General features: G+C 42.2%; 1 protein-coding gene across 4 annotated transcripts in view; it reads right to left on the bottom strand.

Moving 5' to 3' along the window:
* The window catches only part of Adamtsl3 (ADAMTS like 3), a 285,243-nt gene that overhangs the window by 123,168 nt on the left and 143,769 nt on the right, over positions 1-18,306 (bottom strand). For all 4 annotated transcript variants that reach the window (XR_013111364.1, XM_076937029.1, XM_076937035.1 and 1 more), the window contains exon 8: positions 3,654-3,728. Coding sequence is in view for 3 of the 4 variants with exons in the window: in XM_076937029.1 (XP_076793144.1) it covers positions 3,654-3,728 (75 nt within the window). In the remaining variant the exon portion in view is untranslated. The remainder of the gene's footprint in view (positions 1-3,653; positions 3,729-18,306) is intronic.

Raw genomic sequence — 18,306 nt, 5'->3', positions numbered from 1 at the left:
GCCAGACCTGGCAGCAAGTGCCTTCTGAGTCACCTCACCAGCTGAGTCAAACATAGTCAAAGCCATAGTTTCACTATAACTACATTTGCTATAATTACAAAAACAATTACATTGCTTTTGCAGGGACTTTCTTATTGCTTCCATTTGGAGAGGAACGCATGACTGAAAAAATCTAGGGCTGTGTGTTCCCTACAGTAATGTGGTTAGGATTAGAACATGCTAGAAAATCAGGATCTAAGAGCTCTAGGCAGATTGTGAGATGGACATTCTATAATTAAATTTTATCCCACAACAAAAGGGCTTGAAATTAATGGTACCAAGCACTCTCAGTTTTCAATACTGCAGCCATTTGGAAGGTTACAGTTAATATGGACCTTTAAAGGGTGATTTAATACCAAAAAATAAGCTTGATTTCAGAAATATAGCTTTTATAAAGAATTGGTTATATAAAACAAGAAAACAAAACCCCTTCTGTACTGTAAAACTCAGACATGTAAACTAAATCCTTTGCATGGCGGCCAGTGGAGAAGGGTGGTTTTCAGAAAGGCTTCCAGAGCTGCCTGTGGGGCTGTTCAGAAGAGGAAAACTCCAAGCAATAGATCTGTCACGTGGAGAAGTGGGGGAACTTCTGAACTCTGAACTTCAGAAGAGTGCCAGTCTCTAACACAAAGCCAGACTTCATCTACCAGCACACACTGGTGAAAATGAGGCTTCCCCAGGGCATTAGCCCATACTTACTCTGTTTACTGCTTGAGTATTCTGTTTTTATAACTTAAAAAGTCCCTTAGAGCTGGACATGGTGGTTGACACTGGCAAACCCAGGCTTCAGGAGTCTAAGTCAGGAAGTTTAGTACAAGTTTAAAGCCAGCCTAAGGTACATGATGAGTTCCAGAACCACCTGGACCACAGAGCAAGACCTTCTCTCAAAATAACACTACAGCCTTCCAAAAGTGAACTTGGGAACCACCTTCAGTGTCGTCAGGGCAACACATTAAATCAATTGTTCCAGGCCAGTCTGGGCTATGTGAGACTCTGTCTCAAAAAAATCCCCCAAAATCATGCATTTTACATTAATAAATAATAAACAATTGCTAATATCTAACTAACATTTAGAGTCCACCAAGTTTCTTTCTTTCTGGTCTCTTTGCCCACCTTTCCAGTACTGGGTATTAAACCCAAGACCTCATGCTACTATTGAGCTAATTTCCAGCCCCCAATCACCTATACAAAATGTGCTATTTTAATGTGCATTCATGCTCAGCGTTTTTACCACAGGCTAAGACTACAACATTTTTTGTTACCCCAAATAAAATACCAAGTCAGGAAATAATCCATCTATTTTTCATCTCAGTAGCTGTCTTTGTCTAGGTATTTCATCGGATGGAGTCAGGGAACATGGGGCTCTTTGTAGCTGGGATCTTTCACTGGATCAGCATTTTCAAGGATCATGCACAATGTAGCATGCATCAGAATGCCTTCCCTTTTAATCAGTGAATAATATTCCACATGTCCTGATTAGTTTATTATTAGTTCAACTATTGATAGATATCTCTGCTATTCTCATTGGAAGGCTAGCAGGAATAATGTTGCTATGGATATTTATCACTTCCCCTGTTTGTTATCTGTTGATGTAACTATATATGAAATGGGGGGATTTCTTGAGACAGAGTCTCACATAGCCTGACTGGCCTGGAACCTACAGTGAAGCCAAGGCTTGAACACTCAACCCTTCTGATTCCATCTCCTAAGTGCTTAGGGATTACAGGTATGCATCGCCACGCCTGGTGCTTTTATGGTTTTTAGTTCAAATGATATCTCACAATTTTATTACTGAGATGATTCATGGAATTTAATGAGGATGATTTTTGATAGTTTCTAGGTGTTACATTTGAATTTACAAGGAGGAAGAACTGACCCCACAGAGTGCTAAAGACTTTCAAATCATTTAAAAAACAGGTTTCTAAAACATTTTGATATTGCATTTCATAGAAAGTTGTGTACCACTAATGCAAATCATAAGGGGTAGAGAATCTCTCCCCCTCCAGAGTTAAGTATGGTGTGATGGCTCAGGCAGTAAGCTGCCTGTCACACAAGCATAAGGACCTGAGTTGAATCCCATAAAAAAAATTTAAAAGACAAAACAAAACAGATGTAGCAGCAAGTGCCTGCAATCCTAGCACTGTGCAGGCAGAGAGGCAGATCTGTGGGGCAAACTGGCCAACCAGGCAGCCAACTGGTGAACTTCGGGTTAAATGAGGGATCGTGTCTCAAAGAGTAAGGTGCAGAGCAATTAAGGAAGATACCTGATCTCCACCTCTGACTTCAACATGCACTCCCATCCCTGTGTACATGTGTGCATGGACACATACACACACTCACTCTCACATACACATATACACACATACACATATACACACACATACAAACATACACATACACATTACACATTACACATTACACATTACAATACACATATGCATACATACACACAAACATACACATACATACATACAAATATACACATGCATACATATATATAATACACATGCACACACATACACATACTCATATGTACATGCATACTCACACATACACACATAAACATACATATACACACATATCCATATATATACATACACACACATACAAACATACACATACACACCCATACACAAATATACATACATACATATACACACATACATATACGTATACACACCACATATACACACATACAAACATACATACACACACATACAAACACACACATACACACCCATACACAAATATACATACATAAATATACACATATATACACAAACATACAAACATATACATACACACACACACACACACACATATCTCTACACACACATTACCAAAATTGTGAGATACTTCTGGCCCTGAGAAATTCTTATGGTTTTAAAAAAGAAATCTATGGTGGTGGTCTAGAGAAAAAAGTCAACTGCATAGTATTTGACTCAGCCACCTTAGCTCTGTGTGGCTTCTTGGTAGTGTCTATTATTCTGGATGTGCAGAGCTAACCAAATTCAACCAACCAGGATAAAGAGACGGCTCAGTGGTTAAGAGAACATACTGCACTCACTAAGAATCTGAGTTCATTTCCAGAAGCCATGTTGGGCAGCTCACAACTGCCTGCAAGTCCTGCTCCGATGGCCCCCATAGGCCCCTAGGCACTAGTATGCACACATCACCTACAAATACACAGAATTTAAAACAATAAAAATAAGCCTCTAAACCCCTTAAGCTTCTTCAAACTCACAGCCGAGTCTGTCTGAGACCCACTGTCTTCTGTATACAACTAAGGAAGTGTTGCCTGAGGCTACAAGGAGACCTCAGCAGAGAGCAAGGAAACCATGACACTCCCAGTTTCTGTACACCCTAAGCAACAACTTCAAGGTAAGAGTTGTCGTCTGACATTGGCAAAGAAACAGCTCCATTGCCCTGTGGTAGAAACTCTCTGTAGTCCACAATGCCCTCACTAGCTCTCACTGACACCTGGGCTTGAAGCCATTATAAATGAGCAGCAAAGATGATCCTTGCAGGTCAAAGGTCATTGGTGGGTTTTCATTTGTTTGTCTGACGTTGCTGTCAGGGAATTTTGTAACAGGCTAAGGTGAAATTCTACTTACAGAGCAGGGCAGGTCCTTTCACAGTAATCCTCACACTTCGACTGCCCAAGGGAACAGCAATCACATTTTCTTCCTCTAGAAAAGAACACAAGACAAAGGTAATGAAACCTCGAGTGCTGAAGACCCAGGGGTGTGAGTGAGCACAGGAGCTAAAGCCTCAGCAGTTCCTCCAAGAAACAACCCGATGACCAGTGCTTCTGCTTTCTGAGTGGATGCCTGTGAGAACCGGGAGCGGGGACTCACACAGGTATTTGCACAGCCACATTTGCAGTAGCACTGTCCACACAGCCAAAGGCTGAGGCAAGTGGCCATCCCCATATTGACATCTGTGTTGAACCTGCAGGTAAAGAACATTCTGACACAAGCTCTCCTGGATCGACTGGGAAGAAACTGTACCAAGTGAAGTCAACTGTGAAAAGACACAGAGCCAAGTTCACACAAACAGAAAGTAGGATCTTACTTACTTGGGTGTTGGGGAAGAGGGAAATAGAGAGTTTTTGCTAAGTGGGTAGAAAACTTGTGTTTTAAAAGTTTTAGGACTTTCTAGAGATAGGTGATGAAGATGGTTCCTCTAAACCATACACTTAAAATGACTAAAATGGTGGGGTGGTGGCGATGGAGGTTTTGAGGGATGGTTCAATCATAGTAAAATGCTTGCCTTGCAAGCGTGAGGACTTGGGTGCAATCCTCAGCACCTACATCAAAATGCCAGGTATGGTGGTCCGTGCTTATAATCCTAGAGCCAGAAGGCAGGAACAGGAGGATGCCTGGGGCTCAGTGGTTAGGCAGTATAGCCTAACTGGTGAGCTCTGGGCAATGAGAGACTGCCTCAGAAGAGGTGCAGGGCACTGGAAGTTATCTCTGGTCTCCACGTGCATGTGCACACACATGTGCGTGTGCCCTATATATATTATATGTAATATATATATTCTAACTTACATCGTATGATATAATCTTATACTAGAGATGTATGTTTCAGTATTGTGTGTAAGCAATACATATAGCACTATATTTCTTGCACATGGTACACTATATTGTGTGTGAACGGGAAGACAAAGAGTGTACACATCAGAGTGTGAGGCAGAGGACTGCATGGCTGCTCACTAGTGAACAACAGCAAGGCACTTCCGTTCCATTGTTCTTCAGATGTGATGGGGAGCTCCCACTGAGCCACTGGTGACGGTCATCTCAGAGAGAAACTGAAAACTAGAGAGTAGAGAATATGATACATTCTGAATTTTCTGCAATAAGATGTTCTTTTACAATAATATATGGTATGATACATACTTTTACTTAAATTTGAAATTTAAATTGGGAAGATTAAAGCTGAAGGGCCGAAGACTTTTGCTGTGAGAGTTTTTGAAAACCCTTAAGCAAGCAGTTCGGTTCCAAATCACAGAAAGAATGCTAGGCTGTCAGGGACAAGTTCAGGATCAACGGAACTCTGAAACCCCCACCAAAAAGAGGCAGCCCAGAAAACAGATGCATACAAGTCCATTTGATAAAGGTTATAGATAAAAATACTGAATAATAGATAATAAATTGGTCCCGAGCTCTCTCAAAAGAACACAAAAGAAATTCTCAAGTGAATGACTGATTCAGTACTGGAAGATTTGTCAATGAAATGGGAAACCAGAGGCACAAAGGCTTGGATTTAATCATACCTATAGATAAAAGCATTTTCTAAAATTTACCATACATTAATTATACCAGTCTTATTAACACTAGGAATAGAAGAAATATCCTTAAAAATGATAAATTTAAGGCCACGGGCAGACTCGATGATGAGCCACTAAAATTATTCCCGGGGTAAAAAGTAGACACCATCATTATCATCACCATAATTTTTCCTGTAGATTCCTGACAATGGAATTTAAAAACAATAACACATGCAAATATATTCTGAGAAAAAATATTAAAATACTGTAGTTATAAAAGAAAAAATTATGTCCAAGAGGTATTCTGATATTACACAAAATGCTTTAGAATTTCATTATCTAATTATATATTTAAATATATTTATGTATTTTAATGCTTTGTGATACATATTATGCAAATATAGCACATATTATGTTAATGCCCAGCATTATGCATTGATATAGGCACACACAAACCTAACATAAGCTAACCCAATAGCAGTGAGCATATTTGTCACAAAGATGTGCCTTCAGACACCACTTCCCACTACAAAAAAAAAATGAGGTTTTTTTTAGGGGACCAATTACAGTTTGGATCAGAAAATAATACATTATACCATTACAGTACACCAATGTCTTTTTGAGAACTCAAGGAGGCTCTTAAAGACAAGCTCTGGCGTTAGGTTGAAAGGACTTGGAGTTAACACAAAGGGTCCCCAGGTAGGCAATAATGCAGCAATCTGGACATTAAGAAGCATGACAATTATAATAAAGTTAGTCATACAAAATACACTGAAAGCAGCAATCCCAAATAATGATGGAAAATGATACTGTTCGCCACATGTACAGCGTCCGGGGAAGCAGCTTACAGTTCTCACATTGGTAAACAGAACAGGGTAACACATGTGTGGGGCCTTGCCATACAAACCACACTGCAGGGGAGCCAGACACCTGACTGGAAGTGGGTGTCTTTCTTATAGGAAACGTGGGAGCTTCCAAGTGAAGAGTAGACAGGATGTGATCTTATGACAGATCTTCAGTAACACCAGTCACAAGACAGAAGATGAGCACAGCGAGCCTCCCTGCATGATTCAGTAGGAACTACAGACCTCAGCTCTAAGGGACTCACACCCAGTGGACCTGAACACAGGGAGGTCTTCCGGTGGAGTAGCCTATTTCATGCAAACAGCATACAAAACAAAGGGAGCACAGGCTATGTGGAGCCAGTGTTGAAAAGCAAGGTGAAGACCAGAGACTAGACTGTAAGTGACAACTTTCTTCAATACGCAATCGTCGAGAGGAAAGAAGAAAAGAGCAACTGTTTACTCTTTAAAAGGTTGCCAAAAAGCCTGGCAATGTAGTGCACACCTTTTAATTTCAGCACTAAGAGACACAGAGGCAGGTAGATCACTGTGAGCTCAAGGCCAGCCTGGTCTACAGATGGAGGCCCAGGAGAGCCAGGGTTACATACTGAGACACTAAAAAAGTTTTTTTTTTTTTTTTTAAAGGTTCCAAAAAACTTCTGGACTTATTGGATGACTAATTTGACAAAATAAGAAAACAACAACAAACCAAGCAAACAAGTAAGGATTTCTGAAAGCAAAAGACAATGAGTAAAAATTGTAACCACCAGCCATTTCCAAAGCCCCGAAAATTAACTCAAGGCTTGCAAAAGTCTGGGCAGTAATTATTCTAAGAAAAACATGGGGTAAGAAAAGAAAAGACTATGGAATATCAACTTGTTTATTTCTATCTTCCCATTTTCTACCCCCATAGCAATCTTTAAAAAAACAACAAACAAACAATGTTCTAACCCTAGTGAAGGCCACCAACTTGCCAGACTCTGCAGGAGTGGAAATGGGCTTGGAGGGCCCTAAAAGCCCAATTCCCAGTGGTCAGCACTTGGCTTGTGTGGTAGCTTCCTGGAAGACCCCATTCACTAAGCTGCCTAAATCTGACCCGTGAGCTTGCCCGGTGCAAATAGCCTCCTTATGGAAGTTTGACCAAAACAATCAGAAGTCATTGTTTAATGCCAAGGCTACATGAGGTCTTCGGCAAGTATCAAAAACCTTCAGTGGAAGAACTGCAAAACCATGTCCAGAGCATTCCTGGGAGTGGGTGGGCGGTCATATGTATGGTTGTGTGCTTACACAGAAGGGCCAGCAAAGACCTTGAGCTCTTGTCTCTTTACCCTAAAGCAGAGAGTGTTGGCTAGAACAAAACTGCCAGCTACATGGTTGTCTGTTGGGAATATATCCTAACACACACACACACACACACACACACACGCATATACGTTCATATACACACATACATTCACACACTCACACACTCATGCACAGACATACATACACACACACATACACCCCATACATGCATATAACTCACACAGGCACATACACTCACACATACATTCACACATTAGCACATACACATACACTCACACATGTACACACTCACATGCCTACACATATACATTCACTCATGCAAACAATTGCACACATGCATACATACACTCATACATGCACACACTTGTACATAAAACATATATACTCACATATGCATGCACACACACATGAACACACACACACACACACACACACAATTTCAAAGTATATCACAATAGAGAATAACCAGACACATCTAGAACATTGAACATTATGAAAGACAACTGTAAAGAACTCTTTAAAAAATTGATACCATAGAAAATGGTTTCTACATAAAAAAGAGATTTTAAAAACTAAATACAGTGAAGGAAAAGACTGATCCATGAATCAAAATGTGATGTGTGCAGCTTAAATTCTGTAGGTATAGCTAGAATGATGGGTGATGGGTAAACGAGGCACACAGCGCAAACGCAGCATAAATATTGAACCCAGGTACAAGATCTATAGGAACTAACGATATTAGTCAGAAAAGTCTACTTGTATTGAAAAATTAAGAAAATCAACACATTAAAACTCAGCAAGTAAAAGCAAGGTATGAAAATTTTCTATTCACATGTATGTGTGTGTAGTATGTATGAATGTGTATAGCCATCTCTGCACATATGGGAACACACCCACGTGTGTATGTGCACATGGAGACTCAAGGTTGATATCCAGAATCTTCAGGCAGGGTCTCTCAATCAAGCACAGAGCTTGCTATCCAGTTTGTTCCAGGGATCCCCTTTCTGGCCCTGTGACCATGAAATTATAGGTGAGTGACCACACCAACTTGATATTGCTATGAGGTTTGGGGATCCAAGATCTGGTGTTTTTGCTTGCAGGCAGGGCAAACACTTATGTGCTGAGCCATCTCCCCAGCCCAAGAAAAATAGTTACATCACCTGATTGTGTGTGTCCTTCTTGGAAGCACTTGTTATATGGAAGGTTCACAATGTATCGTGCAACTGTTGAACACACATACATAGCAACCCCTGGGATATAGGCAATTAGCAACAGTATTTACACTGTTAACGAACAGACCTGGTTAGGATTTGTGCATGAAAGCATGCCAACTTTATAATATAAATTATTGATATACATTGTACATACTCAATCACGTCACCTCTGCCAAGAAGGACCCATCAATGTGATAACTGTGTCGTTTGTTAGACTATGATGGATCACATTGCCTGTTGGCCATTTTGGTTTTCTTTGCCAGGAGAGTCTGGACTTTATATACCAAACATAGCAAATCATATGTAATAAAAACAGTTTTTAAAATGTATTTTTTTGTTTTGTTTTTTCAAGACAGGGTTTCTCTTTATAGCCCTGGCTGTCCTGGAACTCACTCCGTAGACCAGGCTGGCCTCAAACTCAGAAATCTGCCTGCCTCTGCCTCCTAAGTGCGGGGATTAAAGGCGTGTGCCACCACTGCCTGGCCTTAAAATGTATTTTTGAACATACAAAACAAAACTTTCTTTGAATTAATGAAGAGTTATTTGAGCAGATCAATTAGAGTGAACAGTAACACTACACATGTAGGCTATAGTATCCTTGAGAAGTGTGTGTGTGTGTGTGTGTGTGTGTGTCCCCATTGCCACAGTTTCCTGTGAAACCACACAGGCCAGAGTTTTGACAGTTTATTTTTGCAGAGGATAGCGAAGCCCAGCTCTCCCACTGTGCCCCTCTTAGAGTGGGCCGCAAAGGCAACAGGAGAGGTTTGGAACTGGGGTCATCCTATAAGGGTGCTCTTCTGCAGAGATTAATGTCTTCAGATTCTTGGGAAAGTAATTTACATCCTACAATGCAAGTGCTTCTTCTAAGCCAGAACCCTTTGTTTCAGTGACCTATCTGTCTCAGTCTCTGATACAGTCAAGGACTCAGACACATGGATTAAGGGAACAGAAAAATCAGAAAAAAAAAATCCACACAGCCACAGCTGCCTCTGTGTGTGTGTGTGTGTGTGTGTGTGTGTGTGTGTGTGTATATATATATATATATATATATATATATATATATATATATGCGTGTGTGTGTGTGTGTGTGTGTGTATAATATATATATATATATATATATATATATATATATATATATATATGCGTGTGTGTGTATTGTTGGTAAAAAGCATCTTCAAGAAATGGTTCTGGATGAGGACATGTACTTTCTCATCCCACACATGCACGTGTGCATACACACACACACACACACAGAGAGACACACACAGACACACACACACACACACACACACACACACACACACACCATTCCATCCTAGGTATGAATCACTAGGAAACCTGCTGCAGCTGATTCCTGCTCCCCCTCAGGGATCCTGTCCCATCAATGAAGGTCAGACCAGAGAGTATCTGCAGCCCAAGTCCTGTTGAGGATGCTGTACCGTCATCACCCCACAGGACCTATATATAGCAAGAACAAATTCAAAGTCATACTGGGCAGAAAGGGAGGCCTGACTCCATCACAAATCCTTTCAGCAGTGTGGATTCACTGACTTGTATGAGTGAGTCTAACTCTGAGGGATGACCAAGTGAACCCTGTGAGGCAGAAGCATTGGGGTGGTGGGCAGAAGCCCGAGGTATTCCTGGAGCACCCAGTGGACAGCTTTAAGGTGCCTTCAGGTGGAGCTGTAAGGGGATTGTTGATAGGTTTCAGAAAAGCCGTTCCATGCTGAGGAGCAGGCTGTACCAGAGGCTCTGAGCAATGGGATGAAGGATGATGAAAAAGTAGAGACAGCCTATGTAAACAATCTCTCAAACACTTGGCAGCAGTGGTCGGCAAGGATTTGGGCAGGAATAGAGACTGGTGTGTTTAAAAGAATTTTCTTGATGTAGTTGTAAAAGAAATAAATGATGAAAACACGTTTCGTCCATTTTAAACCTAAAATTATATGCTCATATATTTTGATATGCACATATGTACATTTAGACATGAATATATACACACATATTAAAAATTAGACTTTAAGGATGGGAGAGACCTGATCACACAAAGCTCTGATGGGAAAGGGAGGGAAGATAAAGGAGAGGGGCTGATGGGCGGAGTGAGGTCTCTGAGGAAGCAGAGGGGCTGGAGTCCAGGGCCCAGATGGAGGGATTAATTAGCTTTGGAAAGCAAGTCAGCCTTGTGCCTCTGCAGCAGGAGGGGGAGGAGCGGGTGCAGCTGCAGGGCGCGGCCTCTCCTGGTGGTTTCTGTTTTTATTGGGATTTTTTTCAATACTTTTTTGGAACCTAGAATATAATCCCTTTTTTTTTTTTTTTTTTTTTTTTTACTTATTTTATTTACTTATATCTTTTTCAGTACTGGAAATTGAACTGAGTGTCTTCTGCATTGGGGAAAGCATTCTTGCCTACCATGAGCTATATCCCCAGTTCCCTTCTTAGTGCTCACTGAGATATCAGGGCTGGCTTTGAACTCATGTTGTATCCAAGACTAGCTTGGAACTTGTAATCCTCCTGCCTTAGCCTCCTAAATAGCAGGGATTATTGGACCGTGTCATCAGGTCTAGCTTCCCAAGTGTGTGTGTGTGTATTACATAAAAGTGCAATTCTTCATATAGGCCTGCATATGCTAGCTTTCCGTCTCTGTAGGGAATACCTGTAGTCAGAAAACCTGTGTTTTGGCTCATGGATTTCGAGGTTCCAGCTCATGGCCCTGTTGTTCTTGGATCTGTAGTGATATATGTCATGGTGTTGGATACACATTTTGAAATAAAACTTCTCAACTCCTGCCAGCTGGGAAGCAGGAAGGGAGAGAAGATCCCAGGCAGGACCCCAGTACCCTTTTCAATAGCAGAACCCAATATGAGGCATGATAGTATGTCCCTGTAATCTCAGCACTGGAGAAACTAAGGCAGTGTGGCTGACACCAGTTTGAGACCAGCCTAGACAACACAGTGAGATCCTGTCTCAAGAAAGGAAGAAAAAAAGAAAAAAGCAAGACTGAGGACCTCACTCCTAACCTCCTCCCACTAGGCCCCGCCTCCTAACAAGGCCACTGTCTCCTAGTAGCTACAGCCAGAGGCTGGTGACCAAGCCAGCTGTACTCTGGGAGGTGGGAGTGGGAGGGAGTTGAGATTCAAAACATAATACTAAGGTTTGATAGACTGCTGGTCAGACAGACAGATGTGGCAGCTCTTGATTCACAAATTTTAGGCCACTGATGGATATAAAGTATTTGTTTTTGCTACAAATGCTGTTCTCTCTGGTATAAGCCTTGTTCCCCATGGTTTATTTGTCCTTCCTATTAGAATGGGCAACTTCTAGGCCTTCTGGCAAACTCTCCCTGGATCTGGAGCTAGCCTAGAGCTGTGGATCAGGAAGGCTAAGAACTAGAATACGAGCAGGCTCAGAGAGGCCTCTGGGAACCTCCCATGTGGGTGCACAGATGAAGGTGCCAAGCAAGTTTAAGGTACCCTCAGATCCCACACATTCCATCGTGGCAGAGTCCAGTGGCTGAAGTGTATCCCACCGACCAGAGGCTTCTTCTGTCTTCCACACCATCATATTGATGGCAAGAGGCCCACATCTGGGAACGCTCAGATCTGGAGGTGGTGATGGCGGCCAATGGTTCCTGCGGGACACTGATTATTTTGGAATTCTTCCCAAACCTTCTCATTGAAAATCTGTCCTGTGATATCCTTGATCCTGCCAATGGCTGCGCCATCTTCCAGGGCCTTTCTTCTCACTCTTTAGGTGGGAGATGCATCACTTTGACTCTACAAACTATAGAGAGGGGTGATGTCAAATAAAGGTTAAGTTCCCAGACTCTGAGTCTGACAACATGGGCTGGAACAGCGGCACCTTGGCCTAAGATTAGCCTGTGGCCCAGGGAAGTTGCTTACTTTCAGTACCTCAAGCCCACCTGCAAAATGGTACTAAGAATATTTGCTCTGAGAAGTTGCCTTCAGTGCTTAGTGAGCAATATTTGCAAAAGGCTCATCAAAGAACGCGTGTGTGTGTGTGTGTGTGTGTGTGTGTGTGTGTGTGTGTGTGTGTGTGTAAAAGCCAGTGGCTGCAAACTCAATCATTCTGTATGGTGATCGTAAATCAAACATGGCAGCACTAGAGGTTGGAGGGAGGCTGAGCAAGTGTTGTGGTCCAGGCACCGTGCTAAGTAACTTGAGACAAACTGCCATTTTGTACTAGTGGAAAGCCATCTCTGCAATGAAGAACACTGTATTTGTTCATGTTTCAGTGACTTGCCCAGTGGCACGGAGCTCCTAAGTCAGACATCCAAGGTTTGAACCAAAAAACTCCACACTTAGCTCTTCTTCTGAGAGCCTGGCTTACCTTGTACTTCAGTGGGTTCACCACATATGTTCTCAATGGCACCACTGTGTGATTTACAATCACCACACAGATGAATGAGTTTGCAGCCACTGGCTTACACAGACACACAGACACACACATGCAGACATGCACGCACGCAATGATCAAACCCAGCTGTTCCCTGTTATTATTTTTTTCAATTTCTAGTTTCCTGTTGTGGATCATGGTTTTGCTAAGTCACAAGACACGCAGGAAATAGACCTCAGTGTGATGGTGCACATGTACTGTGTCTGCACTTTGGAGGTAGAGGCAATAGGGTCAGGGGTGTCAGTCATTCTCAGCCACATGAGACCTTATTTCAAATAAAAAGGTGTATTGGAAAATGTTGTCCTCACAATATTAAGGATTCACTAAGCACCAACTGCAGCCACACCCCAGGACTGTGATCTATACCAAAATGCTTATTTTCACTAGTAAGTCCAAGTATGCCAGCATAGACATTTTTATTATTTTGTTTTTAAATATATATTACAAGATAACATAAGAAAAATGGACCTTCATGTTAAAAACATCTCCACTTTCCTCTGTGTGTGTCCATGTGATTATTTGCTTGTGTGTTTGTATGTTTTGTGTGTCTGTGTGATCTTTTCTATTGTTTGGAGTTTTTTTTTTTTTTTTTTTTTTTTTTTTGTTAAATGCTCTTTTGTTTAAATATTTTCATGTTACTTTTCTTTACCCCTTGTGCTGGTCGGCTTGACATAAACCTAGACTTATCTGGGAAGAGGAAATCTTAATTGAGAAAATGCCTCCACAAGGTTGCCTATAGGCAAATCTGTAGGGCATTTTCCTTCTTACTGATCAGTGTGGGAGGGCCCAGCTCACTGTGGGCGGTGCCATCTCTGAGCAGATAGTCTTGCATTGTATTAGAAAACAGGCCCAGCAAGCCATGTGCAGCAAGCCAGTGAGAAGCATTCATCCTTGACCTTTGCATCAGCTCCTGCTCCCATGAGTTCCAGCCCTGCCTTCCCTCAGCAATGGAGTGTGATTTGAGCATTGTAAGATGAAATAAACTCTCCCCTCTATGAGTTGCCACAAGTCATGGTGTTTTATCCCGGCAATAGAAACTCTGAGTTATCCCTTACCTATATTTTCTATTATCTAAATATACTCACTATCCACACAGCTCTCACATGCAAACATTCAACAGAATATACAAGTTTTTTTTTTCTTTTTTTCAGGAAGAAAAGAAAGGGATCTGAACAGATACTAGTGTTCATAACAGACCACTAAACTACAATGTGCTTGCCTTTATATGGTGCTAACAGGTATGAAAGTGTTTGTTATCAGAAAGACCCTGATGGTTGGTTACTACTCCTGCATGACCACAATCATTTGGCATGACTTAGACTAAAGGTAGCACCTTCTATCAGGGCAAGCAGAGGCTGACAGCTTTTCAAAACTACAGTAATAGAATCTGTCTGAGCTCGGCTGTCACTCCATGGTACAGTGGCTGGCTGTGCAGTACCAAGAAAGGAGTCAGTGTGCAGCCCGGATTCTAAAACTGTAGGGGGTTTTTAGGGTGATTTCCACAAATGGAGATACGTTAGATGAAGTAAACCAAGGAGCTAAAGTAGGGAAAGGAATAACAAGAAGCAGAGAGCATCAAAAATTGTTAGAAATACAGCAAGGATTTGATTTGATGAGAGCAACACAACCTGCAAGCTGGAAATGGATTCCTCTCTCTCCCCTGCCCAGAGCCGCACATCCTTGCCCCGTCCACACCCTGAGCCATAAGGCTTCATCATGGAAGTCAAGCATTGCTAAGCTCCTGGCCTCTGTGTGCTCTGAACCTTTATTTACCGGCTTAACCATGCCTTTGCCTCAAAAGTTTGAGGCAACCAGCAGTGTATCTAGTCAGATATGTGTTGCTGCTTACTTCCACAGCTAACTGTTCAACAGGCAATAAGGAGGGGCAGGTGTTTGATACACAGCCTCAACTAGAAAAGTTCTGCTCAGATGCTCCATAAAAGCCTACTGTGCCTATTCTTTTCTGCCTGAAGGTAGCATCTAAGAAATTAAGAGTCTGGCAAAAATGAATTTGTCAGTCATCTTGACTGAGGTTGAAAAATGTAAGTGTTGGCCAGAGGTATGAAAATCAACTGGGAAATCTAGTGGTATATCTGATCCCCTGATTCCTGGATCCTCTGACCCCTCCTCCACCTGCAAATTATAAAATTGTAGGGCAGAGCTAAGGATTCTAAGGTGGGAGAAGCTGCCTAGGTGATCTTGATTTGCCTGCTGGATTAGGACCCACTGAGCTGGGTTCCACCAAGGAGAAATAGGGGCGTGTTTGTTGAGCCTTACCCATCTCTGTTTCCGTTTCTGTTCTAGCCCATCATTCTAAATCTTGGGTACTTTTCATTTCACACTGTCTCAGCTGTCTTTTCAGGATACTTTGAGAGGGTGTCTGAGCACACAGACCTGAAACCAACCATTCTAGCTACTCATGAGCTGCAAAACCTAAAATAAAGTACTCGGTTTCCTTAAGATTATGTCTTCATTCGTCAAATGGAGAGGCATGATAGCACGTACCTGATAGGAGTAAGTCAGAACATTCAGAGAAAATAATTGTGCCTGGCACAAAATAAACATGCAACCAGTTGGGGGGAGACAGCAGCAGCAGCAGCAGCAGCAGCAGCAGCAATAGCAGTACCCTGCAACTATTAACACTAATTAGAGCCAGCACTTACATCTGGATGGTGGATGCCATGTCTCCTGGGTGACACTGAATGCTGTTGTGGGTTTTAATTTCATTCAGTGTCCCTGAAAATTACTGCTGTGCGGTTGTTGGTCCAAGTGAGCTCTTCACATTTGTTCAGGTCAGGACAACACTCTCTCACTGAGAACACCACCCCCTCACTGAGAACAACACCCCCTCACTGAGAACATACCATGTGCCAGGGGGTGAACTAGGTGTGAAGGGACCTGACACACAAAAACAGGAGCTCAGTAAATTAACAAAAAGCTTAACTCTCAGGTATTGACAGTGGCACGTAAAGCACAGAAGTAACCACGGAGATTTCAGGACAGAAAGGTAACTTCACACCAACTCATTTTCGTGCAGCATAGAACCTGCCCCAGGCTCTTGCAATCTTTTCATGAAAAATCTGGAAAACTATTGCATATAAGATTTTAAGTCTCATTTTTCCAACTCCTATACAACCCCAAAGTTTATTTTTAAAAACAAGGCATAAGTTATATATTTTGTTTTACAACTTTAGCCCTAGAAAAGGTCTCAGAACTCCCCTGTGCTAATACTCTGACTCTGGAGATGAAAAAGGCAAGGTCTCAGTCAGTGAAGCATCTTGCCTGTGCTTGTAACTGCTGGCAGCCAAGCCGGGATTATTACAATGGTCTTTGGAATCTAGGCACAGCCTATTGTATAACGCCATCCAGCACCACTGAAATCATAGCAGGAAGCAGCACCACGCCTGGCTAAGTGTGTACGCTCATTAGTTCCATGTTAATTGACCTCTGATGGTGTGCTTGATACTGGCCCAGAATTAAGAATAAAATAGACACCGCAGCACATGTGGCATGGTGCTAACTCTTGTAAAGCCTTACTAGTGTGAGATGCAAGCTAAACACATGGTAAAGCAAGTGCTTTCTGCAGCAAAGGCTAAGCAGGAACTGAACGAAAGAGAAAGGCTGGCTTCAGGCAGATATCTAAATGATGGTCTGAGATGCAGCTTGAACGGAGGACTGAGAACCTGATGGCTATGCTAAGAAACTGAAGAAGCATATTCCAGGACTTGAGTGGGCTACTGAAAGAGAGAGCACACCAACGTAGAAAGGGCCCTTGGCATTCTAGAGCTGTTCAGAAACCCACGATGATTGTACCTTAATATGTGAGAGGGCAGATGGCAACAGGAGACCCTGTGGAGGTCATGTGATATAGACATTGGGAAGGACTGTGCATTTTATCAGAAGTACAACATTGTTTCCACAAAGAAGTGGGAAGTTCAGGATCTCCCTCCTTTGCTGTGGAAACATAAGCTATGACAATCCTTCTGAACAAGGTCCACATGCCACTTCTCTTTCTCTCAACAGAAAGCTAGAAGATATGCAGAAACATGCAAATGAGCCAGGCAAGTACTAATTGTCAATTGCTAGCTCCAAGCTATTTGTTTTGTGTCACACGTAGGTTTTGTGAATAGAAGGAGCCATCCATAAAAAGTAGCAATGCCAGGCTCTGGAGGGAGGACTCAATCCTAAACACGGTTGCTTTCGCACAGAGCTTGGATTCAGTTCTCTGCACCCATAAACCATCCACAACTTAGTTCCAGGGGATCCAACACCCCTTCCTGACCTCCCCAGGCACTAGGCCCACACGTGGTGCACACATACAAGTAGGCAGGCAAAACACACATACACATAAAATAATTTTTAAAAAGAGTAACAACCACTTGGGTTTGATTCATCCAGTGTCAGAGTATTATCATGAGAATCTTGCCGCAGAAAGATGAATGGGGAGGCAGGAAGTGTTACAACGAGGCAAGGATAAACCAGTGTTTATCTGCTAGCAAATTCTTCACCTCAGATTCAGTCTTCCCTCCCATGGGCCGTATTGAATTTGTAGGTTACCTTTAAAAGTGCTTGACAAAGTTGCAATAAGCAGTGTGTGGTGAGGAAAACTCATACACATTACACTGTGAGGCACTGTGGTCCACCCAGCCCAGACCGTGAGCATCACAGCGCTGAGGACATGGTTATCACCACTGTTCAAACCTGAGAGAGGAACTGGCATTCCCACTGGGTCTTAGGTACCACAGTACCAACAAGCTTAGTTACCGCTAGGTAAATGGATGAAGAGCCCAGAACAGACAAGCTGGACTTCTGTACTTGTCTCATTGTGTCCTCAGCAGATGAGACCAAAGTAAGGGACAAGCATGGAAATCCCCAAGCACATGTGAAAACTCCTGATAGATGTATTTGCTTCTTTGATGCTGCTTTTATGTGAATTACCTTTACTTATTCTGATTATTACATACATCAAAACATTATGCTGGGCTGGTGAGATGGCTCAGTAGTTAAGAGCATTGGCTGCTCATCCCGAGGACCTGGGTTTGATTCCCAGCACCCACATGGCTGCTCACAATCATTTGTAACTCCACGCCAAGGAATCTGACATCCTTTTCTAGCCTCTATGGGAACTGCATGTATGTGGTGCACAGATATGCATGTAATTAAAACATCCCATACAAAAATAAAAATAAAAAAGACATCCCAAAATATAAAATACTTTTAA

The sequence above is a fragment of the Arvicanthis niloticus genome, chromosome 1, assembly GCF_011762505.2.
Source record: "Arvicanthis niloticus isolate mArvNil1 chromosome 1, mArvNil1.pat.X, whole genome shotgun sequence".
NCBI lineage: Eukaryota > Metazoa > Chordata > Mammalia > Rodentia > Muridae > Arvicanthis > Arvicanthis niloticus.
This window is presented reverse-complemented; position numbering and strand designations above follow the sequence as displayed.